The following is a 26271-nucleotide window of genomic DNA, read 5'->3' as shown; positions in this document are numbered from 1 at the left end:
CTCGATCAGCAGTCTTCTTGTTCCACTGCAGGCATGTGCAGCCCCGGCTCTTTCTGAGTTAAGCCAGGGACTGAAATGGGTCAATGATGCTCATCTGTTGGGAGCTTTATGGTTTATGAAGCCCTTTCCCATTTGTGCCCTCCTCACAACCCCACGGAGACTCTGCACGGCCCCTCCAGCTCTTGGAGGCTGCATTTTGCCGCAGTGAAGGCCACATAAAATATTAACAGGGCAGCTCCTGGCCCCGCTGTGACGTCAATTACGGGGCTGCTTGGTGAGGGCTGCGGATGCCTTTCCAAGGTGAAGCGGTGACCGGAATTCAGCTGGCTCAAATGGTGTCCCAGGAGGCTGGCTGTCAGGACTTGGAGAAGATGCTGCTAATGTGAGGCGTGGCAGGAATCCAAAAGCTTTCCTCTGATCTTCCTGTCTCCCTCAGGGCCTGGTGGCATCCTGAGGCTGGCGAGATGCATTCAGTCATTTGGCAGGTATTTACTGGGCACCTGCTGTATGCCAAGCACAGTGCGAGGCTCTGGGGAGACGGCTGTGAACGTGATGAGGTCTTTGCATAGTGGTGCTCCCTGTGTGGTTGAAGAAAGGGAGAAACCCAGCTCTGTGGGCTAGGGCAGGTGCCCACTCCAGCCTGAGGCCAAGGGATCCTTCCAAAAGAAGTCAGGGTGATACTGAAACCTGAAGAAGGAGCCCAAGTTAGGTAGGGAAAGAGGAGGGGTGAGAGAACAGACATAGAGAATACCTTTTGAGCTCGGATCCTGGTTCTACCTGTTCCTAGCCATTTATCTACAAATTAGGTTCCCACCACGCAGGGTTGTTGTGAGGACCAAATGAAGCCGTTGCTAGCAACAGCACAGTGAGGTGCCCAGTGGCTCAGGGGTAACTGCTGTGAAAATAGCTCCGGGCCACGCATGGTGGCTCACACCTGTAATCCCAGCACTTTGGGAGGCTGAGGCGAGAGGATCGCTTGCATCCAGGAGTTCAATACCAGCCAGGGCAACATATTGAGACCCTGTCTCTATAAAAAATAGAAAATTAGCCAGGTGTAGTGGTGCACAACTGTAGTCAGTCCCAACTACTTGGGAGGCTGAAGTGGGAGGATCACTTGAGTCCAGGAGGTCAAGGCTGCAGTGAGCCAGGATTGCGCCATTGCACTCAGCCTGGGTGACACAGGAAGACCTAGTCTAAAAAAAAAAAAAAAAAAGGAAGGAAAGAAAGAAAGGGAAGGAAGGATGGAAGGAAAGAAAGGAGAAAGAAAGAAAGAGAGAGGGAAAGGGAAAGAGAAAAAAAGAAAAGAAAAGAAATAGTCTGTGTTTTATATGATTCCTTTGCATTGCCAGGAATTCTTGCCCTCATTTTGTAAGCAGAGAAACTACTGAGGCTCAGAGAGGTCAGAGAGGTGACCCGACATGGCCAGGGTTATACTGTGGATTAGACCCCAAGTTGGACATGTGACCATAGGCTCTGACTTGGGCTTTTTGCCATACTCTATCCACAGGCAACCCAAGCAATTGTTTCAGCTCAGTGAGACACAGAATCCCACTAGTGCTTCCCAGTATGAGTTCCTTGGCTGCATGTCCAAGGGTAGTCTCAGCCTTCTTTGCGGTAAGGCCACAGCTGTCTGATGCTTAGCCCAGGGTTGGGCTTTGGGAGGCCTGGGCATAGGCTTGATTTCACTAACCTGCTGTGTGACTGTGGGTGAATTACTTTCCCTTTCTGAGCCTTAGTTCCCACAGGGCCAACTGAATGACCAGCTGTTATTGTCTGGGTCTCTGATCTTCCCAGTAGTGCTGTGGCAAAGGAACTACTTTAAATTCCATATTAAAGATGAAGAACCAGGACAGGCGCGATGGCTCATGCCTGTAATCCCAGCACTTTGGGAGGCTGAGACAGGCGGATCACTTGAGGTCAGGAGTTCGAGACCAACCTAGCCAACACAGTGAGACCACGTCCGTACAAAAAGTACAAAAATTAGCCGGGCATGGTGGTACATGCCTGTAATCCCAGCTACTCAGGAGGCTGGGGCAAGAGAATTGCTTGAATCTGGGAGGCGGAGTTTGCAGTGAGCTGAAATCACGCCACTGTACTCCAGCTTGGGCAACATGCGAAACACTGTCTCAAAAAAAAATAAAATAAAATAAGGAACCAGTGGTCTGAGATGGACAAAGTGGCATGCACAAGGCTACACAATTACCAAGTGGGGGCCAGGATTTGGGGATAGCCCGTTGCTGGCAGAGCTGGCCATCAGTCCACCATGCTGTGCTGCCTCTTGGAGTAAGAAAGCCAAACTGAATTGTCTCCAACATCTTTATTATGGGCCTGTGATTCTGTGAGTTCCCTGCTGCCCCAGGCCTTCAGGGCTCAATGACTTCATGGGGAAGCCATTTCAGGTTAAGCTGGTCCTCCAACTGTCCCCATTTAAAGTAGGTAACAGCCCAGTAGTCAGCACTCCCTCCCTCCCTCAGACACAGCCTCATTCCTCCTGAATGAAGAGGTCTAGCGAGGACAGTGACATGCCCTTTTTATTCTCCCCCACCCCCCTCCACCCCGCCTCCGACATGCCCATTTTATGGAAAAGAAAACTGAAACTCAGAGAGGTCCAACAACTTGCCTGGGTTTCCCCAGCTACTATAGAAGAGCTAGATTTGAGGCTGGGTCTGGTAACTCCATATCTTGTACTCTGAATAGCTGCAAGCTGGCCAGATTCAACAGGACAGCCCTCCTCCTTCTCTGGGCTCCCTCCTGGCTCCTGCAATCCTGCCTGCCTTCCCCCTTGCTCCCTCCCTTTTCTTGCCTTTCACTCAGCTGTCACTTAATGTTAGCTGTCAGCTGATTTCAGGTGTTCCCCTTCCTGGGGTGGAAGGGGAAAGGACAAAAGATCTTGGCAACTCACAAAGGGGGCTCTGGTGATGGGAGTTTTGTAATACGCAGAAGGTGTAACTGAATTCAATTTAGCATTCATGGAGCAGTGCCTGGATCCAAGACACTCAGCCAGGCATCCCAGGGGCTCAGATGGTGAATGAAACACAGGCCCCATCCTCCAGTGTTTACAGTCTATTACAAAGGACAGGGCTGTCTCCTAAGGAAGTGGGAAGCAGAAGATGTATGTAACAAAGAGTGTGAACCTTATAGTCAGAAAGACCTGGGTTCAAATCCTAATTCTTCATTTAATAGCAGCGTGACTTTGGGTAAGAGGATGCCTCCCTGAGCTTTAATTTTTCCATCTGTTTAATGGGTGTAAGAGGAATAGCTCCCATGAGGATTAAATGAGACCTTATACTACATTAAATGACAAAACATAGTGCTTGATGCCCAGTAGCAAGCCACAGACATTCCTACCAGCGTCACTCTAGGCAGACAATGGATACCAGAGTCACAGTGGGAGTAGGTGGAAGGCGAGAGCACTTCTAAGTTGGAGAAACTTACCTCCTCTTTAGAGGAGCTAAGATTTCAGTGGGTATTAAAGGAGTGTAAGAAGCAGAGAATGAGGTGGAGGGATGGGAAAGAACATTCTGGAAACTCATGGGCAGAGTCTGGGAACCTGGTGGGCCTAATGTGTCCAGGAAGTGGGTGATGACCTTGAGAAGATGGGCCAGGGGCAGGTTATGAAAGGCCAGGTAGAGGAGTTTGTATCTTTAAAGAGGGAATGGGTCCTACCCACGACCCCAGGGGCAGCTCAGTGCTGTCTCTGCAGAGGCCAGCCAGCCTCCTACAGGAGTCGGCGTTCTCATGTGGCTATGGTCCTCTCAGATCTCTTTATCTCCTGAGTCGGGGCCAGCCTGCCACCATTATCTACAAGAAGACAGAAGGCTATAACAATCTGCTTGCCTCCTACTAACATACTGGGGAGAAAAAGATGTTTTTTAGCATAGTTGCCTGGCAGAGAACCATGGTGAAAATTCAGCGACCCTCTCCCTTGCTTCCCAGGGTACAGTTTCAGCAGCAGCTGATGACAGTTATGCTGATAGCTCAACAGCTAAAAGAATGTTCTCAGGCTCTCTGCAGGTCAGGGGCAGTGGTGGGAAGAACGGTGAAGATGGAGCAGAGCCCCTGCTCTCTGTGCTATAGCTGGGCAAGACACTTAACCTCCCTGGGACTCAGTTTCCTCATCTGTAAAATCAAAACAATAATACTGACCTTGCCTTAACCAAGAGACAGCATAGTAGCAAACTGCTGGCCCATGGCCTGCTTGCTATGAAGTAGGAGTTCATTACCTTCTTCACTCCAGGTCTTGACATGGTCCAAACACTTGTCTTTTGAAGCAACCCTGTTGTATCCTCTTGAGTTGTCATGACATTGTCTGCTGGTCTTCCAATGGTGAAATATCCTAGACACTCAGAGCTGAAAAAAAAAAAAAGGTACTTTGCCATTCATCATTGCAGCCTCTCATTTCACAGATAAGAAATCCAAGGCTCGGGGCGAAGGAACAGCCTTCTCCAGCTTTCCCGGACTATGCACAACAGCCCCTCCCACCCCAGCCCACCCAGTGGGAACCATGTGAAAGCTTGAGGCAATTATTCAGATGGTTCAAGCCAAAAGATCTAGAAAATTCTTGCTAAGAAACACAAGCTCCCAGACCATCTGCAGAACTGAAACAAAAGCCTCTTTCGCCCTCATTTTAACTGCAACTCAATAGGTGTTGGCTTTGCCTTCTCCCCCAGAGCTGAGCTCCTCTGAACAAGCTGGTGGGGGGCGGGCGCTGGGACTGGGGCTCTGAGCTCCACCAGCTCATAGAACCAGCTCACAGATTGCAGCTAACAGGACATTTTCGCACTTCTTAATGCCAAAAGCTGCCTTGGGTGCTGGTTTGCTTCCAAGGCGGGCTTTGAAAGAGGGTTGGAAGGTTCTAGATGATCCTGAAATCTCTGCGCTCAGGATGCTCTTAGTTAAGCAAGGGGTGAGATTTGGTGTCAGCAAAAGGATATTGGGGTCAAAGTAGATAGCGCAAAATGGAGTTGAGTGGGGAAGGCTTCAGATGACTGCAAGAATCCGACTCTTCTAGGCCTCAGTTTCCTCATCCATATAGTGGGGCTAACAGCCTCCTTCCAAGTGAGGATGTGGGGAGATAATATGAGAGTAAAGTGTTCATCCTCAAATCAGGCAGAGGGTAAGTGATTAAAAAACAAGAGCTGCTGTCTGTCTGTGTTATTGCTGGTGGTTTTATTATCATTGACTGGGTCAGTAAGGTCACCTTGACTGCAGGTGGCCTACAGTGGGAGAAAAAGTTAAAATCCTATCTGGGTGACATTAATAATTTGTGGACAGGCGGCTACTCCAGCTCAAGATGGTAACCATGCCAACATTGCAAACGCCATCTCTCCAGAACAATATCATGTCTCCTTTGTAATAGGTCCCTTGGTGTGCAGACTTCTCAGCAGCTCAGAGTGTCTCAGAGTATCCAAGAGGGGGGAAAAAAAAAAAACCAGGACGTGCCTTTTCTGGGTCATCTATTCACTGGGCTCTGGTGGAGGGTTCTGGCAACGCTTTAGAAATGCAGTCCCACGTGAAGAGCAGTCCTGACCACTGGCTCTGGGTGGGATGCAGGTGAAGAATTCTTTTTTTTTTTTGAGCCTTGTTGTCCAGGCTGGAGTGCAATGGCGTGATCTTGGCTCACTGCAACCTCTGCCTCCGGGGTTCAAGCGATTCTCCTGCCTCAGCCTCCCGAGTAGCTGGGATTACAGGTGCCGGCCACCACATTCGGCTAAATTTTTGTATTTTTAGTAGAGATGGGGTTTCACTATGTTGGTCAGGCTGGTCTCAAACTCCTGACCTCAGGTGATCCACCCACCTTGGCCTCCCAAAGTGCTGGGATTACAGGCGTGAGTCAATATGCCTGGCTTTTTTTTTTTTTTTTTTTTGAGATGGAGCTTCACTCTGTTGCCCATGCTGGATGGAGTGCAATGGCATGATCTCAGCTCACTGCAACCTCCGCCTCCCAGGTTTATGCGATTCTCCTGTCTCAGCCTCCTGAGTAGCTGGGATTACAGGCACATGCCAACACACCCTGTCAATTTTTGTATTTTAAGTAGAGACGGGGTTTTGCCATGTCGGCCAAGGTGGTCTCAAACTCCTGACCTCAGGTGATCTGTCCACCTTGGCCTCCCAAAGGGTTGGGATTACAGGCATGAGCCACTGCGGCTGGCCAGTTTTTCTTTCTTTTATTTTTTTTGACGGAGTCTCATTCTGTCGCCAGGCTGGAGTGCAGTGGTGCGATCTCGGCTCACTGCAACCTCTGCCTCCCGGGTTCAAGCGATTCTTCTGCCTCAGCCTCCCAAGTAGCTGGGACTACAGGCGCCCAACACCACGCTCAGCTAATTTTTTGTATTTTTAGTAGAGACAGGGTTTCACCATGTTGGCCAGGATGGTCTTGATCTCTTGACCTCATGATCTGCCCGCCTCGGCCTCCCGAAGTGCTGGGATTACAGACGTGAGTCACTGCGCGCGGCCTAAGTTTTTCTTTTTTAAAAATATTTTTTGTAGTCCCAACTACTTGGGAGGCCAAAGCAGGAGAATTGCTTGATGAACCTGGAAGGCAAAGGTTGCAGTGAGACGAGATCATGCCACTGCCCTCCAGCCTGGGTGACAGAGAGAAACTCCATTAAAAAAAAACACACAAAAAACCCCCTATGTGTGTGTGTGTGTGTGTGTGTATATATATATAGGGTTTTTTTATATATATAAAATATATATACACATATTATATATGTTATATAAATATATATGTTATATAAATATATTATATTTATATAACATATATAATATGTGTATATATATTTTATATATAAAATATATAATAATATAATATATTTATATATGATATAAATATCTCATATATGATATATATTTATATATAATATAAATATATCATAATATATGAATTATGATATATAATATATGCAGGACATTTCGCACTTCTTAAGGCCAAAGCTGCCTTGGGTGTTGGTTTGCTTCCAAGGCGGGCTTTGAAAGGGGGTGGAAGGCTCTAGATGATCCTGAAATCTCTGCGCTCAGGATGCTCTTAGTTAAGACACAGGGGTTGAGATTTTGTGTCAGCAAAAGGATACTGGGGTCATATCATATATTATATATATAAATATATAATATATAAAAGTATATCATATATATGTAAGCATATATGTGTGTGTGTATGTGTGTGTGTATATGTGTGTGTGTGTGTATTTTGTTTTTGTTTTTTGTAGAACTGGGGTCTTGCTATGTTGCCCAGGCTGGTTTTGAACACTTGGCCTCATGTGATCCTGCCACCTCAGCCTCCCAAAGCTCTGGGATTATAGGCATGAGCCACTGTGCCAGGCTATTGATCCCTTTTTACAAGTGACTTGCCTGAGGGTCCTCAGCTGGTGCACTGGCAGAGTAGGATTTGAACCCATGACAAGAACCATGTTCTTTCTCAAATCACACCACACACATGTGTTCAGGAACCCAGGGGGATTTTGTTCTGTTCCCCGAATGATACCGTGCACTAGGAGAAGACACAGACTTGGCTTCTCTAGTGGGGACCTGCTCTGAGCCCTGAGGCAACAAAGTGTGTTTGACATTAACCATTGACCTCCCTCAGCTCGCTCAGGTGCTCTCTTTGAAGTTGTTCAAAGGCCCTGTTTATCGATAGGAGGTATAGCCTTAGGAATAGGTGACCTGTCCCAGGTGGTGACCCTGGTTTTTACTGATGAGGCTCTTGGGCGTTAGCAACTCTCTCCTAAGGGCAAAGAAGATGGGTGCTGGTAAGAGTGTGTGGGATGCTCGGTGGGAGGCTTATGTATTCTTTGTATAATCTGAGTGACCCCAACAGGGGAGTCACACTTTGAGCTCTTCTCAGCTGACATCAGGGGGCAGTGTGAGGCCCTCAGACTTGGGCGTCTGACGGACCTGAGTTTGAATCCTTGCTTTGCCCATTCCCAGCTGTGTGACTTTGTTCAAACCATGGAACAGCTCTGTGTCAGTTTCCTTCTCTGTAAAACGGGAAAGGAGGCCGAGCTCAGTGGCTCACGCCTGTAGTGCCAGCACTTGGGAAGCCGAGGTGGGTGGATAGCTTGAGCTCAGGAGTTCAAGACCAGCATAGGCAACATGGCGAAACCCTAGCTCTATTAAACAAATTAAAGAAATTGGCTGGGCGCAGTGGCTCACGCCTATAATCCCAGCACATTGGGAGGCTGAGGCAGGAGGAACATTTGAGGTCAGGAGTTAGACACCAGCCTGGCCAACATGGTGAAATCTTGTTTCTATTAAAAATACACACAAGGCTGGGCGCGGTGGCTCACGCCTGTAATCCCAGCACGTTGGGAGGCCGAGACGGGCGGATCATGAGGTCAGGAGATCGAGACCATCCTGGTGAACACGGTGAAACCCCGTCTCTACTAAAAATACAAAAAAATTAGCCGGGCGTGGTGGCGGGCGCCTGTAGTCCCAGCTTCTAGGGAGGCTGAGGCAGGAGAATGGCGTGAACCCAGGAGGCGGCAGAGCTTGCAGAGAGCGGAGATCGCACCACTGCACTCCAGCCTGGGCGACAGAGCGAGACTCTGTCTCAAAAAAAAAAAAAAAAAATACACACACAAAAATTAGCTGAGTGTGGTGGTGCATGCCTGCAGTCCTAGCTACCTGGGAGGCTGAGGCAGGAGAATTGCTTGAACCCAGGAGGCAGAGATTGCAGTGAGGCAAGATTGTGCCACTGCACTCCAGTCTGGGCAACAGAGCTAGACTCTATCTCTCAGGGGGAAAAAAAAAAAAAAAGACTAAAAAATACATTTAACAGATGAAGCATAAGAGTTTAAATAATTTTCTCTGAAAAAATTAGCTGGGCGTGGTGGTGTGCGCCTTGTAGCCCTTGTAGCTTTTTAAAATAAACGATTTTGTTTTTTGAGAAAGGGTCTCCCTCTGTCACTCAGAGTAGAGTGAAGTGACATAATCATAGCTCACTGTAGCCTTAACCTCCTGGGCTCAAGGAATCCTCCTGCCTTAGCCTCCTGAGGATCTAAGCTACTTGGGAGGCTGAGGCAGGAGGATCGCTTGAACCTGGGAGGCAGAGGTTACAGTGAGCCAAGAGAGTACTATTGCACTCCAGCCTGGGTGACTGGGTGAGACTCTATCTTAAAACAAAACAAAAGAAAAGCAAGCAAACAAAAAAACAGGAAAGGAAATCGGACCAGCCTTACAGGGGTATCTTGAGGGAAAAAAAATGCCCAGTTCTGCAAAGCACCTTGCTTGGTGCTAGGAACGTGGTAGATGGTTCCTTAGAGTGCATGAAGATGGGGTCACCAAGGATAAGGCAGTGTGTGAAGAGGGCTCGGGACAAAGCCCTGAGGAACCCTAGTATTTCCGGGTAGACTAGAAGACAAGCCCACATAGCAAATAGAAGAGTAATGGCTGGAGCAGCAGAAGGGAAGCTGGGAGAGCCAGTCAAGGAAGGGTGAGCAGTCATGCCCAGTCCAGCCAAGAGGGCCAGGGAGGTGGGCACTATGAAGTGTCCTTGGCTTTGACAACAAGGAGGGCTCTGGTGGCCACACTGGAGGAGTGGGGACAGGGCCAGAGCACACTGAGCTGATGGGTGGGTAGGAAGTGAGGAAGAGGAGATGGGGAAGTTTGGTGAGAAGAAAAGCTTCATGGGAGAACCAGAGTGTCATTTACACATGTCAGAAATCAATTATTTAGAATGTTCCAGCTCTACCTAATTTTCACTGTTTTGAAATCAATCTTAGTCCAACCTGATCAGAAAAGCTGGAAGGGTTCTAACCCCTCTAAGAGCTAGAAGGAACTGAGGAGGTGCCCCCATCCAGGGCTGGCCCTCCTCCCACCTCTCACTGGGACCCCATCCTTCTGGGGGGTGGAGTGGATGATTCATTACTATCTAGAATGCTCTTTAAATATATTCACTAGGGGAAAGATCAGACTGGTTTGTTAACCTCGATTCCAACAGCAAAGGTGACTCTTCAAAGCATGGTGAAGCCTGGGGTGGGTGCCTCCTCCCAGGCCCACATTCAAATCCTGTTTCATGGGCCCCCAAAAGTGTGATCGTTTTAGCATCACAGCAGGAAGAGGAAGGCCTGGGAGGCAAGAGACCTGGTATGGAGGCCCCAGCTCTGGTCACTCGCTGTGCAAACTAGGGCCAGCCCCTCCTTTCCCTCAGACCTCAGTTTCCCCTTATTCAGGACAAGGGGTTAGATAGGGGTGATTCTAAGGGTCCTGCCAGCTCTGACATTCCAGCATGTGGATATCTATTCTTTAGTCCTTGAAACAGTTAAGTCTAATTCTCCAGATGGAAAACAAGTCCAGAAACGGCCTAGTCTCCAGTTCCCTCCCTTCTCCTTTCAAACACGTCTTACTCTCTAGAGCAAGATTCCAGGCCTGAAATATGGCTTCTCAATTACCTAAGGATGAAGCCTCAAATCTTCCACCTGGCATTTAAAACATTCCGTAATCTTGTTTTACCCAACCTCACTTCCCATTGTTAGGCCTCTCTTCTCACCATCTCCCAGGTCACTGCCAAGCCTTTGCCCATGCTGTACCCCAGGCCTTAATCTCTTTCCTGACTCTACTCCAAGATCCAGCTTATCCCTGCGGGCTGAGCATGCAGTAGATGCTCAGTAAATTCTCAGCGAGCCCAAGGCCCCTTCTCCTACACTGCCTTTGGCATGTTGGAAGTCAGTTGGGGCCCTGTTTTAAGCATTATATTCCTAGCTTGTCGGGCAGCCCAGCCCAGGGCCTGGCACAAGGAACCCTCAGTATCCAATGCCAGCCAGGATTGGGAGGGGCTCAGTGACCAGCCAGTTGGGCCACCCCAGCTCTTTGCCACAAGAGGAAGTCCAGCCTGGGTTTGGACTCAGATCCTGGCCCCACCACTTAACAGGCTGTGTAAACTTGAGCAAGTCACTACCTTGCTTTTCCTCAGGTTCCACATTTTAAATATGGGGAGACCAGCTGTGTCCACGTGGGCTGGGTAGTGAGGATTAAAGAGGAGAATGCTCGTACGGGACTAGCCCTGGGCTGGCTCCTAATGTGTCCTGAATATTACTTGTCTCGGCCTGGTCATCCAGTCCCCTCTGGTGGAAGGCACAAGCCTGCCCAAGGCTATGTCTCAGGATGTGTGCGACTGCATGTGTCTGTGTGTGTGGCGGGGCCGTCCCCGAGGGTCGGACTCGATTCTGCCCGGACCAGTGCAGACCCAAGCACAGGGTGTGGCCTAGCAGAACCCACGGACAGGCAGGGCTCGGGGCGGGCGGGACGGCTGGGGCGGGGCGGGGCTGGGCTGACCCGCCCCTTGGGGCACGCGGCCTCCCGGCTTCTCCGCGGGTAGGTTTGCTTGCTTTTGGGGCCCTTCTCAAGCCACATCGCTAACGTGGTTGAAGTGGTGCGTTTCAGGGTGGCGCTATGACAATGCACTCCCCGTGCAGCCGCCATCACCGCGCCGCCTCCTCCGGCTCCGCAGCCTCCTGCCTGGCTTTCCCTTCTCCACCTCCATCTCTGCGGCGGTAAAATGCAGCACTCGCAGAGCGCCTGCGCGGCTTTCAAGCGGGGCGGCGGCGGCGGCGGCTATTTATAGTAGGTGACGTCACCTTGAAATAGACCGTTAGGGCCGGCCCGCCCTTCCCCCCTCCCACTCCCGCCGCTCCCCGCCGCCCGGCCTGGCCACTCTCACTGCGCAGGCGTCGTTTCGTCCTCCCATCCCCCAGCGCGACCGCCTCTCCTCCCTTGGCGGTGTCCGCGGCGCGAGCCACAGCGCGCGGGGCGAGCCAGCGAGAGGGCGCGAGCGGCGGCGCTGCCTGCAGCCTGCAGCCTCCGGGTCGGCCGGCGAGCCAGTGCGCGTGCGCGGCGGCGGCCTCCGCAGCGACCGGGGAGCTGACTGACCGGCGGGCGGGCAAGCGAGCCAGCGGCGTGAGGCGCGAAGCGAGGCCGAGCCGCGAGCGACATGGGGGACCGGGAGCAGCTGCTGCAGCGGGCGCGGTTGGCCGAGCAGGCGGAGCGCTACGACGACATGGCCTCCGCCATGAAGGCGGTGAGCGCGCCGGGAGCCCAGGCGGCTGGCCGGGGAGGCCTGGCGTTGGGGAGGGACGGGGATGGCCGCGGGCGGCGTTCCCCTCCCGGCCATGGGCGACCCCACGACCCGGCTGGGCGTGGCCGCCCGCGCTTCCCGCTCCCGCTGGGCGCCCCGCCACTTCCTGAGGCTGGGCCCGGGCTGGGGGATCCGGGAGGGTGCATCTCGGGGTCGCGGCGGCAGCCCCGTTGGGGGCGGGCGGGCCGGGGTCGCCACATCTTAGTTCGGATCCCGGGCGGGGGCAAAGGGTGCCCTAGGGGTCGTGAAGGAGCCGCATTCCTCCTCCTAGAGCGTTTCACCGGACCCGGGGGCTCCCCCTCTCGTCTTCCTCCGTTCCCCAACTTGGAATAAAGAATCACCTAGTGAGTGGCGCCCTGTCTCAGCTGGTTTTCTCTGCTACGACCTGAAGTCTGTAATTCCGATCTGTTTTGCTCTGCTTGTTCGAATTGTTCTGGTTTCATCTTCCCACTCCTGGGGGTCTGGCTTTGTGTGCGAAGACCCCTTTCCTGCAGTCTAGGCGTGGACGAGGGCGAGAGAGGGGGCGGAGGGTGTGGGGCCCATCACAGCCCCAGGTTTGCTGCTGCGCTGTCTGCCTGGAGATTAAAATGAAACGTGACTTCTAGGTGAGACTAATCTGTGTGCCTTTGCATTCCCGAGACCCTCATAAATCGATTCTGCAGCCTCTTCTCCGGTGGAGGAGTCGTGCCCAGCCACACCCTAGCAAAATACCGTGGGTCACACACCACCTGCATTTCTGAGTTCCGGTTACCATCTCACTCACTCTTCACGTTATTTTACGTTTTCTCTAAATGAGTATTTCCTCTCACTGTGTCAAGGTCACACAGTGATAGAACTACAGCTGCGGCCACCATCCTGCTATGTTCAGTGTACAACCTCCTGAGACCTGGGAGGAGCCCCTTGAACCCCGCCTTAGACCTACAGATGCAGAAATTCGGGGGTGAGACTCATATCTGCATCGTAACCAGCTCTCACAGGCGATTTTTAGCTGGCTTAAGTCTGAGAATTACTGCCCATGACTATAGTAAATGTATCCTTTGCTGGCCTTTTGGAGGGAGTTGCGAAAAAACTGCAAATACAAAGGCTCCCTAAAATCTTAAGTCATTTGGAAAGCTCATTTGAAGGCTGTTGACCTTAATGTCAGACAAAATATGTAGTTGGGGCTAATATTTAGGATTGTTCAGGTAAGAAAGGTACTTGAAGAGTTGCCTTTCCTGTGGTGTCCTTGTTACACACAACTGGGTGTGTTTGGAGACCAGCCACACTGTTGCCCGGATGTTGATTTGTGGGTGATCTTGACTTCAGCACTATTAGCATGCTGTTTTGGTGAGGCAGGAGGTTTTCTTCCAAACCGGGGGGCCGTCTAGGTCTGGAGGCTGAACTTCATGTAATTCAGGGGGTCCTTTAAAAGAAAATCTAAAATATAATTTTTGCATATTGTACAGAAATGGGACTGACTGAATGCATTTCCTTGGAAGGGATCCCGAACTTTAATTTTCTTTGGGATACAGCTGCCTCTGTCCACAGCAGGTCACACTTAAAACTCTCCTCCCCAGTTACTGAGTGGTGCTGGGATTATGCAGGCTGAGGCCTCGCCACACATTTTCATGAAGTGGTTGCTCACCCTCTTAAGTGAGACGTAAAGACTGCAGTGTTAGGAGCCCTTTGGGAAATAAATGTGGTGAAAAGAAAGGAGGGACAAGGTTTAAATGAAGGGGAATGGAGGTGAAGGAAAAATGGCTAGAAGGTGCGTTCTGAAACAATCAGAAACCTGAAGCAACTTGAAATGGGGGAAAAAGGCAAGAATGGAGAGATGTTACCAGAACAAAATCTAGTTTGAGTAGAGAAAAAGATTGGCTTTCTAGTAGGCTTGTAAAATGCTTTCCTGCAGCTAGCTACTAGTGTCCATAGATCTTCTCTGGAGGGTTAAGGTAGCCTTTTGTAAACCAAAGGAATCTATAATATCTATATTTGAAATAATGAGTTGGAAAAGCCAGCCAGCATTGAAGAGTCAATCCAAGCTTTAATTCTGCCATCTCAGAATTGTGAGAAACCATTTCTCCTCCATCATCTAAATGTAATATATTGTGCTTATAGATATTTTCTTTAAAAGAAAAATAATATGTTGGAAAGGACTGGCAGGAGTCACTTTCCCTGCTAAATTGGTGTTTGTAGATTAAATTCTTAATGTTACTGGGATGACTCAGTCTCTATTTTATTAATCTCTTTTGGAAAAGGTGTAAATTTCAGTAACCCTCTGGGTTTACCTGGGCTTTGTTCAGAGCTGTGGAGGTAAGTAGCCTGTTGTAGGGAGGATGGAGCAGGACACCTGTGTTGAGGATATATTCTGATGCCACCACTCTGTAACCTTGAAACTTAATCTTGGCTTTAGGTCCTCTGAAGTATAAAAGTAGTGATGTTATTAATAAGTCAGTTTTGCCTTCGGTCTTCTAACTTGCTTTCTGTTTCCTTCACAATTAAAATGCTCACCTGATAATATTGCCTTCCTGTAATGATTGATGTTCCTTATTCTACCAGCGTCACCTGGAGGACAGTGTTGGTAAGCTTGAAGAAAAATCGTGCATATTGGAAACAATGGTCTTGCCTCAAACCTGTTGAGAACTTCTCTTCCCTGCTTCTCTCCATAATTTGAAGAAGCAAGAAATGTTTCTGAAGTGAAGCATAAAGGAGTATCTTCAAGCTCTCTTTATCTTATACCTACCAGCTTGCATAGAGTATAATAGTGGGAAGAAACATTGTGAAAGATTGTAGAACCTAAGTCCTTTCTAGGCTAGGCTTTGAATGACCTTACCCAATTTGTAGTCTCTGTAAGTACCGTTTGATAACTGAAATAAACCTATAAAGTGGGATTAAATGTTAGTCCGGAAAACTAAGTGATTTAAGGAAAGAGGGAAAATAACCAGATAGATTTCTGGTGGATATTCATAGACATAATTTCATCATGTCTTATGGCCCTAAGTAATCTATTTTATATTAAAACATAGGTGGTAATTGTGAAGTTATCAAATGTAAAAATTACTGGAATAGCATGGTGTTTTAACACTGATAAATCAGTTGATTACAGTGTTGACAGAAAACGGGGAGAAACACATTTGAAGTACTTGCAGAATATATATATAGAAATCTTAAGTGCAGGAAACAAAACTACAGTTTAAGGAAACAGGAGTCGGAGAGGAAGGGCACTTGGCCCAACTACTGGCAAAAGGCTGTTGTTGCAACAGCTGTGAGATTCTGGGAAGTAGGGAAATGAGCAGGTGCTGTGTAAAAGTGCACCGCTGACTGCCCCAGGTGAGACAGATCAGTGTCACAGTAGGAGGATTTTGAGGTGTACCAAAATTGTGATTAGTATGGTTTTTTTTTTTTTTTTTTTTTTTTTAAAGAGATGGTCTCGTTCTGTCGCCCAGGTTGGAGTGCAGTCGTGGGACTATCATAACTTGCTGTAGCCTTGAGCTCCTGGGCTCAAGTGATCCTCCTGAGCAGCTATGACTACAGATGCATGCCACCATGCCCAGCTAATTTTTAAGTTGTATAGACAGGTCTCTATATGGTGTCCAGGTTGGTTTCAAACTCCTGGTCTCAAGCAGTCCTCCTGCCTCAGCCTATCAAAGTGCTAGGATTACAGGAGTGAACTACCACACCCAATGAGTATGAAATCTTAGAGCCACATTGATACTATAGTTTGAAATATGTAAAAACTAGGGAGCTATGTTTCCCACTAGGCATTTAAAATGTAATCGTCTTGGAGGAGGGAAGAAGGCCCTGGAATTGTAATAGTTTGAATTTAAAGGGTCTTTCAGGTGGGCCACCAGCTTACATGGCTTTCTTGCTCTGAAGTAGGAACTGTGGTCCCCATGTGGGTTTGGGTCCCTGAATTATCCCCAGAAGAACTTCCACAGGCCAGAACTGACTCCCTTAAACCAAAAATGTATTTTCTTTGATGGGGATTTTTTTTTTTTTTGAGACGGAGTCTTGCTCTGTCTCCCAGGCTGGAGTGCGGTGGTGGGATCTCAGCTCACTGCAACCTCCGCTTCCCGGGTTCACACCACTCTCCTGTCCCAGCCTCCCGAGTAGCTGGGACTACAGGCGCCCGCCACCATGCCTGGCTAAGTTTTTGTAGTTTTAGTGGAGACGGGGTTTCACCGTTTTAGCCAGGATGGTCTCGATCTCCTGACCTCATGATCCACCTGCCTCGGCCTCCCAAAGTGCTGGGATTACAGGCGTGAGCTGGGGATTTTCTTTAGTTGGTCTTTGTCTGGGATTTTATATTAGTGACAGACTACAGTGTCCCACTTTTCCAGAAATGTGGTTTTGGAGAGGGTACCCCCAATTTTTTTTTTTTTTTTTGAGACAGAGTCTTGCTCTGTGGCCCAGGCTGGAGTGCAGTGGCGCGATCTCCACTCACTGCAAGCTCCGCCTCCGAGGTTCAGCCATTGTCCTGCCTCAGCCTCCCGTGTAGCTGGGACTACAGGTGCCCGCCACCGCACCCAGCTAATTTTTGTATTTTTTTAGTAGAGACAGGGTTCCACCGTGTTAGCCAGGATGGTCTTGATCTCCTGACCTCGTGATCCGCCCGTCTCAGCCTCCCAAAGTGCTGGGATTACAGGCGCGAGCCACTGCGCCCGGCCTGTTTTTTTTTGTTTGTTTGTTTTGTTTTGTTTTAATGTGTGTTACATTTAGCAAGTTTATAGAACTTATTTTACTTTTTTTTTTTTGGAGACAGAGTTTTGCTCTTGTTGCCCAGGCTGGAGTGCAGTGGCGTGATCTCGGCTCACTGCAAGCTCCGCCTCCTGGGTTCACGCCATTCTGCCTCAGCCTCCCGAGTTGCTGGGACTACAGGAGCCCACCACAATGTCCAGCTAATTTTTTGTATTTTTAGTAGAGATGGGGTTTCACCATGTTAGCCAGAATGATCTCGATCTCCTGACTTAGTGATCCGCCCGCCTCGGCCTCCCAAAGTGCTGAGATTAGGGGCGTGAGCCACCTCGCCCGGACTTCCGTATTTTTTAGTAGACAGGATTTCACCATGTTAGCCAGGATGGTCTCGATCTCCTGACCTTGTGATCCGCCTGCCTCGGCTTCCCAAAGTGCTGGGATTACAGGCGTGAGCCTTTGCGCCCCGCCTTTTTTTTTTTTTTTTTTTTTTTTTTTTTTTTTCCTTAACAAAGTATTGAATTTGAGTTTCTCCTGAGTTAAGATGTGCAGGACTATGGGCCGGGCGCGGTGGCTCAAGCCTGTAATCCCAGCACTTTGGGAGGCCGAGGCGGGCGGATCACAAGGTCAGGAGATCGAGACCACAGTGAAACCCCGTCTCTACTAAAAATACAAAAAATTAGCCGGGCGCGGTGGCGGGCGCCTGTAGTCCCAGCTACTCAGGAGGCTGAGGCAGGAGAATGGCGGGAACCCGGGAGGCGGAGCTTGCAGTGAGCCGAGATCGCGCCACTGCACTCCAGCCTGGGCAACAGCGTGAGACTCCGTCTCAAAAAAAAAAAAAAAAAAAAAAAAGATGTGCAGGACTATGTTACATTTTATTTGGGGTATTTTAAGCAATTATTTCATATTCTTTTTTTTTTTTTTTTTTTTTTTTTTTTGAGACGGAGTCTGGCTCTGTCGTCCAGGCTGGAGTGCAGTGGCCGGATCTCAGCTCACTGCAAGCTCCGCCTCCCGGGTTTACGCCATTCTCCTGCCTCAGCCTCCCGAGTAGCTGGGACTACAGGCGCCCGCCACCTCGCCTGGCTAGTTTTTTATATTTTTTAGTAGAGACGGGGTTTCACCGTGTTAGCCAGGATGGTCTCGATCTCCTGACCTCGTGATTCGCCCATCTCAGCCTCCCAAAGTGCTGGGATTACAGGCTTGAGCCACCGCGCCCGGCCTATTTCATATTCTTGACACCAGTTGTTTCTCCATATTGCCTTTAATGTATTTTTCTCCCTGCACCCTTTAGTATATTTTTATGCAGGCCCCAAAATTTCTGTCTCTAGGTTGCTGGTAAAATTCCTCCTAGTGTCCCAAGTGGAGGCAGCTTGTCTTCTGCCCCAGCATTTTGGTGCTCCTCCCACCCTACTCCTGGCTGCAGTGGCATTCCTTTCTGCGGTGGTGAGTGTTGGCACTTCCAATGATCCGAACCTGGCACAGCTTCTGAAGCCTTCAATTCTGATGCCTCTAGGGACAGTAGCATGCAGTAATGCCATTCAGATGCTGTTGTATTTAATCCTTGCCAGTCCCCATGAAAATGTTCAATTATGTCAAAAGCAAGGCAAAGGCAGTCTCTTGACTATACTAGGGCAGCTGTTTTATTTGACTAAAATTTAGCTTAGAGTGGATGTAACTTACCTGAACTTGCCTGCTCTGAGCTTGAAGTTTAGCCTATAGTAGCGTTACAGAATTGCAGCCTCATCCTGATAAGGATAAGGGGCTCAGCCTGACCCTGGCTGGCGATGTTCTTGCACAGTGGCCCATAGGACTTGGTCTGTTGGTGGATATCTTGCCAGCTTGGGGCCAGGCCAGGCAAGATCCTCACTTCCTAAGCATAAACTTGGGAAAGAGCTCAGCAAGTTTTCATCCCTCTAGCTCACTTTTTTTTTTTTTTTGAGACAGTGTCTTGCTCTGTCCTCCAAGCTGGAGTGCAGTGGCACAATCTTGGCTCACTGCAACCTCCACCTCCCAGGTTCAAGCGATTGTCATGTCCCACCCAACTAGCTGGGATTACGGGCACACGCCACCTTGCCTGGCTTATTTTTGTATTTTTAGTAGAGACGGGGTTTCTGTATGTTGACTGGGTTGGTGTCGTACTCCCTGGCCTCAAGTGATCCACCTGCCTTGGCCTCCCAAAGTGCTGGGATTACAAGTGTGAGCCACCATGCCTGGCTCCTCAAGCTCACTTTTAACACACACACGTACACACGTACTTCTTCCAAAGAAGCTTAAAGATTTTATGATGTGGTTATGTTTACTTAATCGTGAGAATCATTTACTTACTCATATCAAAAGCAAGCTGGTTGGTGTAGATGTGGGTAACTATAAAGGATGAGCCCATAGCATATGTGGAGCTGTGAAGGATGGCAGCATGTTTGAGTGAGGTGACATTACCCCTAACTTAGGCAGCTATGGCCTGGCAGCTTGGGGGTGGCATTTTGTTTGCTCAGTGTTACTTTTGATGTTGGGTGTTTCCAAGATTAAGAACTTTAAATTTTCCTCAATAGTCCCCGTACTATTTTTGGCGGTGGATCTGTTTTTACTCACACACACATAGTTGTTTGCCTTGTGAGTAGTGGGAGGAGGCCTGCAGGGGTTTTTGGGTAAACGAATAGTGTCATAGGAAGATAAGTGAATGATCAGCAGGCCAGGTCATTTTTGACATTTAGCAATGTTGGGTAGTCCTGGAGCAGAGAAAATGTGAAATGAGTGCCCTGGGGTGGGGACTAGGTGTAGCCAAAGGCTGTTTGGTCAGGACATTAGTAAAACTAGCTGGCAGGGAGTCCAGTCCTTAAAATAAATGGAGAGGAGGGCCTTTGTGCATGGGAAGAGCTCATCAGTAAGTTTGTCATTCAGGAAGGGTGTAAGTAGGATTACAGAGGGTGGGAAGGCAATCAGGACACCTAGAAAGCAGAGAGGCTGTGAGCAGAGGTGGCAAACCCCCTGGTTTGTGGCCAGTTGAAGACTCAGTGCCCAGCGTGGCTACACTGAGGGAAGGTGCCATGTGGCAGAAATGACTGTCGTAATCCTGGTGTTAAAGAGTGGAAAGAAGGCTGAAAACTATTGTCTAGGCCTGTCTCTAAAATTGTATGTCTTGTTTTTGCTTCATGTTCCTGATTTGTAGAGATGCAATAAATCATTTCATTAGGTTTTGCAGCTGGTCATAGGTGGCATGGTTGCGACCTGGAGAGCATCCATTACTCTGTGTTGCCACCCAGTGTTTGCCTCTGTTAGTACAGTTTATGACTGAACTTTTCATTAGTTCTCCTGGCGCCTGTATTTTGGTATTTGATGTGTTGGGAACTGGTTCTAAGTATCATCTATCAAGATTGGCTATAAATCTTTTTGTTTTAATGGACCATCTGATTTTACATGGGTCTATAATTTTCCAGTCTGGGAAAAACTCAGATTTCTTTAGTTATCTGTTCAAGTAGTAAGCCATCTTCATTTAATGTTTCCTTTTGTCAACTGAATTATAACCCAGGAGTATTAAAAAATACTGTATTTAAATATATCCAGTTATTTCCTAGTTAGGCTCTGGCTGGGGTATGAGGAACAATATTTGCTTGCTGAGATATGTTAGTCACCCTTAGCTAATGCTGATAGTGATTCATTCAGACTGGCAGGCAACCAGATGATTGTTACATAAACACTACTACTCCCAGTAAATGATTTTTCTTGTGAAGGTGTCATAAATACTGCCCAGTAGCCTTTTTGGCAGTTCAGTCCTGAGGGAGAAAGAATACTCTTACAGATAACACCCAAACTTCACATTAGTAGGATCAACTTCATCATGCTGTGCCACACCTTTTATTGGTGCACAGGAAAAATGAAATCATGGAATGTTGGAGCTGAAGGAGGCCTTGGAGATCATTTGGGCTAATCCTGCTTATTTTACCTTTGATGTCCAAAAAGGTTGTGATTTGTTTAAGGTCACATAGCTAGCTCAGACTAAACTCCAGATGTCTTGGGTTTAATAATTATACTGCCTTTTGTGTTATGCAAGCACTCATACATACGTGTATTTCAGATATGCACTCTCTTTAAATGACATACTCTGGGAAGTTACCTTGATGTATCTTTGCCAGTTTCACAGAAGCAGTTTTGTTAGTCACAGGAGGAAGTATATTGTGACTCCTTATGGATATTATTTGCATTTTAATGCCAAATGGCCTTAGTTGGATTTAATTACTACAAGAGCAAAGGAGCTCTCCAAATTCTGTTATTGTCTCATGCTTTATTAAATGTTGCTCTAGAAATGCAAGTCATTCTAGAGGATTCAAGCATTCTGAAATTTATCAGAATATTTGGGATGGAATTTTGATTTAGAAGTGTGGCTCCCTTAAAAGACTAAGTAGTTATTCATCTTTTTGTAGTTAATAAGTGTGATGATTGGGTTTTGACATGCATGTGTGAGGTGTGCCACCCTCAAACCTTGTTACGATGTAGACACATGACCCTCTGATGTGGGGAGAAAAAGACTAAGTTATTAAATATTTACAAAGTCTATTTTCTTTTTTTTTTTTTTTTTTTTTTTTTTTTTGAGACGGAGTCTGGCTCCGTCGCCCAGGCTGGAGTGCAGTGGCCGGATCTCAGCTCACTGCAAGCTCCGCCTCCCGGGTTTGCGCCATTCTCCTGCCTCAGCCTCCCGAGTAGCTGGGACTACAGGCGCCCGCCACCTCGCCCGGCTAGTTTTTTGTATTTTTTAGTAGAAACGGGGTTTCACTATGTTAGCCAGGATGGTCTCGATCTCCTGACCATCCGCCCGTCTCGGCCTCCCAAAGATGCCCAGTCTACGAAAGTCTCCTGACCTCGGGCGCGGTGGCTCACGCCTGTAATCCCAGCACTTTGGGAGGCCGTCACAAGGTCAGGAGATCGAGACCACGGTCCCCGTCTCTACTAAAAATACAAAAAATGCTGGGATTACAGGCTTGAGCCACCCAGCGCCCGGGAGCCTACAAAATGTCCCGGGAGGCGTTGCAGTGAGCCGAGATCGCGCCACTGCACTCCAGCCTGGGCGACAGAGCGAGACTCCATCTCAAAAAAAAAAAAAAAAAAAAAAAATGTATGTAAGTGTTTAAAGGCACTTACTAGAGGAGGAAACTAGTCGGGTTATAGGTGTTCAACGTGATTTAAGGGGAGCATTGATTTTAGATTCATGGTAGACTGGAGCGGATCACAGTGAGAGGTATGGAGACTACTGATGAATATGTGAGGATGAATAATGAGAACCCTGGCTTGACGGGAGTGGAGGCGGCACCCCTGGGAATGGTGAGGATAGCTGTTAGCCAAAGACCACACTGAAGAAAGAAGTGGGGTTTGGTTGATGGGTAGGCAAAGGAGAGACTTAATCCTATGTTTGTAGCAGAAGAGTAGGGGTTCTGGGGACAGGGAAATGGAGACATTAAGAGTGAGCTGGTATTTTTATTTTGTCTGGGGCTTGGGGGTAGGGAGGACTCAGACAATTGCTTGTTTTACTTTGTAAGAACTTGGCACAAGTTTTCTGATTTTTACATGTAATAATGATTACACTTGCTGCTTATGTCCTTGAACCACTAATTCCCCAAATAAACCATCATTGTTCAGGATTTCTGATACTCCACTGCTCAGTCTTCTCAATTCATTTTAAGTGTGTCTATTTGAATATGCTATTGATAACTTTCCCCATTGAACTTGGCTTTTTCCCTCTATTGGAGGTTCTGTCCTTACAGACTGGTTTAAGTAATACCTTTTTTGTTTAGTGTTTTATGGTTTCCTAAATGCTTTGCTTTCCTTTTTTTTTTTTTCAGTGTTAAAATTAAAGACCTTTACCAGTAGGTCATACTAAGGAATCCCTCTACTTTATAGACGACACACCATCTTTTAAGGGCTTGTGAAATGTCCTGGGTCAATTTAGCAAGTCATTTTCTGTGCTTGGGCCCAGACCAACTCTATTAGGAACTCTATTAGGAAACTCTGTTAAACAGTTTCCTAGGGGTTGCTGAACCTAGTACGACAAACTGGATAGCTTAAAATAATAAATTTATTCTCTCGTAGTTCTGGACGCTAGAAGTTTGAAAGTGAGGTGTAGGCAGGCCACATTCCCTCTGAAGGCTCTAGGGAAGAATCCTTCCTAGGCACTCTCCCAGCTTCTGGTGACTTCTGGCAACCCTTGGTGTTCCTTGGCTTGTAGATGCATAACTCCAGTCTTTGCCTCCACTGTCACATGGCATTCTTCCTGTGTGTGTGTGTGTCCAAATCTCACTATCCTTATAAGGACACCTGTAATTGCACTTAGGGCACACCCTAATATCCAGTATGACTTCATCTTAACTAATTACATCTGCAAAGACCCTATTTCCAAATAAGGTCACAGTCACAGGTGCCTGGGGTCAGAACTTCAGCATATCTTTTGGCGGGGGACACAGTTCAACCCACTGCAAAGTCTAATAATGCTCTTCCTACTAACTGCATAGCTAGTTCACTTGTAGCTGGCATCAGGGAGAACGAAGGGAAGTTAAAGCTTGTGAAATTTAACTCTCCCACTTAAAATAATTGATGCTTCCATCCTTGATGACCAGAGTTTCCTGTGAGGTAGGTCAGAGTACAACTTGCTGCTGAGTAGCTGTGCTTCTTTTCACCTGGAGCTGGGGGCACTTTCATGTCACTAATGAATTCTTCTTCATTTTGGTTTGGGAGAGGGCTGGGAGTATCAGTCAGGGTTCCATGTGTGGCCACACAGGGTGAAGCTCTGGCCACTGGATCTGTGTGATGTTCATCTGATCTGTGGAGCCCCACCACCTGTTAATGTGTATTTGAGGAGTGGTTGGTTCTTTCCAGAATGTAAAGCTGGAAGCAGAGTCTGGAACACTTCCAGTCTGTCGTCTTTGAATATCTGACAAAGGGACCGCATGATCTTACTGTTCCGAGTTTTTTTTTTTTTTCTTTTTTGAGACAGAGGCTCACTCTGTTGCTAGGCTGGAGTGCAGTGGCGCAATCTTGGCTCGCTGCAACCTCTGGGTTCAAGCGATTCTCCTGCCTCAGCCTCCCAAGTAGCTGGGACTACAAGCGCACCCCACCATGCCTGGCTAATTTTTGTATCTTTAGTAGAGATGGGGTTTCACCATGTTGGCCAGGATGGTATCGATCTGTTGACCTCATGATCTGCCCGCCTTGGCCTCCCGAAGTGCTGAGATTACAGGCATGAGCCACCGCGCCCGGCCTGTTCAGAGTATCTTTTGCAGAGTAGCTGAAGCTTGAGGTTTTCTTCATTGTGTACTGCTGCTGTACAACCTTTTCATAATTATCCTGAGTCCCATTCCTGTACCACCATGAAAGCAACATCTTATGAGACCTCATTTATGAATTTCTCAAGCCCCTATGATTTTCTGTTTTGGGTGCCAAGTATTTATCTCTTCTATTAGACTACAGTCTTTTCTTCACATAGGATTCATGTCTATATTGGTTTTGTCCATGGGTGGTTTTTATTCTCCAGAGTGACTGACTTGTTCATAATCCTGTTCTTGAGAAGGATTGTTGATTATGTTGAAGGGAAGGCTTCTTGCCAAGATTTTCAGATTTTCCTTTCAATGTTTATCTTCTTGGGGTTTTGCAGGTGACAGAGCTGAATGAACCTCTCTCCAATGAAGATCGAAATCTCCTCTCTGTGGCCTACAAGAATGTGGTTGGTGCCAGGCGATCTTCCTGGAGGGTCATTAGCAGCATTGAGCAGAAAACCATGGCTGATGGAAACGAGAAGAAATTGGAGAAAGTGAAAGCTTACCGGGAGAAGATTGAGAAGGAGCTGGAGACAGTTTGCAATGATGTCCTGTCTCTGCTTGACAAGTTCCTGATCAAGAACTGCAATGATTTCCAGTATGAGAGCAAGGTGTTTTACCTGAAAATGAAAGGTGATTACTACCGCTACTTAGCAGAGGTCGCTTCTGGGGAGAAGAAAAACAGTGTGGTCGAAGCTTCTGAAGCTGCCTACAAGGAAGCCTTTGAAATCAGCAAAGAGCAGATGCAGCCCACGCACCCCATCCGGCTGGGCCTGGCCCTCAACTTCTCCGTGTTCTACTATGAGATCCAGAATGCACCCGAGCAAGCCTGCCTCTTAGCCAAACAAGCCTTCGATGATGCCATAGCTGAGCTGGACACACTAAACGAGGATTCCTATAAGGACTCCACGCTCATCATGCAGTTGCTGCGAGACAACCTCACCCTCTGGACGAGCGACCAGCAGGATGAAGAAGCAGGAGAAGGCAACTGAAGATCCTTCAGGTCCCCTGGCCCTTCCTTCACCCACCACCCCCATCATCACCGATTCTTCCTTGCCACAATCACTAAATATCTAGTGCTAAACCTATCTGTATTGGCAGCACAGCTACTCAGATCTGCACTCCTGTCTCTTGGGAAGCAGTTTCAGATAAATCATGGGCATTGCTGGACTGACGGTTGCTTTGAGCCCACAGGAGCTCCCTTTTTGAATTGTGTGGAGAAGTGTGTTCTGATGAGGCATTTTACTATGCCTGTTGATGTATGGGAAATCTAGGCGAAAGTAATGGGGGAGATTAGAAAGAATTAGCCAACACAGGCTACAGTTGATGTTTAAAAGATCCATTTAAAACAAGCTGATAGTGTTTCGTTAAGCAGTACATCTTGTGCATGCAAAAATGAATTCACCCCTCCCACCTCTTTCTTCACCTAATGGAAAACTGTTAAGGGAAGCTGATACAGAGAGACAACTTGCTCCTTTCCATCAGCTTTATAATAAACTGTTTAACGTGAGGTTTCAGTAGCGCCTTGTTTTTGCCTCTTTAAATTATGACGTGCACAAACCTTCTTTTCAATGCAATGCATCTAAAAGTTTTGATACTTGTAACTCTTTTTTTTTTTGGTTGCGATTGTTTAAGAATCATGGATTTATTTTTTGTAACTCTTTGGCTATTGTCCTTGTGTATCCTGACAGCGCCATGTGTGTCAGCCCATGTCAATCAAGATGGGTGATTATGAAATGCCAGACTTCTAAAATAAATGTTTTGGAATTCAGTGGGTAAATAAATGCTGCTTTGGGGATATGATCTCTGTGTATGGTCTTGATTTTCCCTCTCAAGGTACTGTTTAACCAGTCACAAATTGTGGTTTGAATCTCTCAAACATGAAAGCATTTGTAGTACTTTATCCAAGTTTTCCTGCCCTCTGATTTCATTACATATTTTGCAGCATATACATAGGATTCATAGATTTTAAATAGTTTTCTGTGAACCCAGCTAACATAGTCTTTCCGATCAGTTTTCCTGGTAACTGGTACTTTTTAATGAGCCTCACAGAACAAAATGCAGTCTTCCACAGTATAGCACCTCTGAAAGGCTGTGGTCTCTGTTTAACTTGAGAGTGTATTTAACGCTGAAGGTAAATACTGAGCTTATACATGTCCTCAAATTTTCTTAATGTAATAAAATATTAGGGGCACAACTTGCATCCCTGAAATCTTTAGTGATTATTGTTAA

The 26271-nt window shown here is 47.6% G+C and overlaps 2 protein-coding genes and 1 non-coding gene across 4 annotated transcripts; 2 read left to right on the top strand and 1 right to left on the bottom strand.

Annotated features, from left to right (window-relative positions):
* On the bottom strand, nt 1–13467 carry LOC126963951 (putative uncharacterized protein YWHAH-AS1). The gene is given in 4 exon segments (XM_050806771.1): nt 1–687; nt 4147–4201; nt 4203–4350; nt 12412–13467. Coding segments are annotated over 3 exon segments (486 nt in total). The 5' UTR covers nt 4302–4350; nt 12412–13467; the 3' UTR covers nt 1–355.
* On the top strand, nt 11734–25840 carry YWHAH (tyrosine 3-monooxygenase/tryptophan 5-monooxygenase activation protein eta). 2 transcript variants are annotated; one of them, XM_050806763.1, is made up of 2 exons: nt 11734–12013; nt 24378–25840. In XM_050806763.1, the coding sequence occupies exons 1-2, from the start codon at nt 11927–11929 to the stop codon at nt 25029–25031; spliced, it is 741 nt and encodes a 246-aa protein (XP_050662720.1). In that variant the 5' UTR covers nt 11734–11926; the 3' UTR covers nt 25032–25840. The 2 variants fall into 2 exon arrangements, with proteins under 2 accessions (XP_050662720.1, XP_050662721.1); XM_050806764.1 differs by lacking the exon at nt 11734–12013 and adding an exon at nt 13824–14630.
* LOC126929943 (small nucleolar RNA U13) lies at nt 21148–21250 on the top strand. The gene has a single exon (XR_007717374.1). It is a non-coding gene; the product is annotated as a small nucleolar RNA U13 (small nucleolar RNA).
* Nucleotides 25841–26271: the final 431 nt, after the last annotated feature.

This window comes from Macaca thibetana, chromosome 10 (genome assembly GCF_024542745.1).
Source record: "Macaca thibetana thibetana isolate TM-01 chromosome 10, ASM2454274v1, whole genome shotgun sequence".
NCBI classification, from domain to species: Eukaryota; Metazoa; Chordata; class Mammalia; order Primates; family Cercopithecidae; genus Macaca; species Macaca thibetana.
This window is presented reverse-complemented; position numbering and strand designations above follow the sequence as displayed.

Coding starts and splice junctions, on each gene's coding strand:
- YWHAH (XM_050806763.1), top strand. CDS start 11,927: ATGGGGGACCGGGAGCAGCTGCTGCAGCGGGCGCGGTTGGCCGAGCAG. Junction 12,014..24,377: donor TGGCCTCCGCCATGAAGGCG/GTGAGCGCGCCG, acceptor GGGGTTTTGCAG/GTGACAGAGCTGAATGAACC.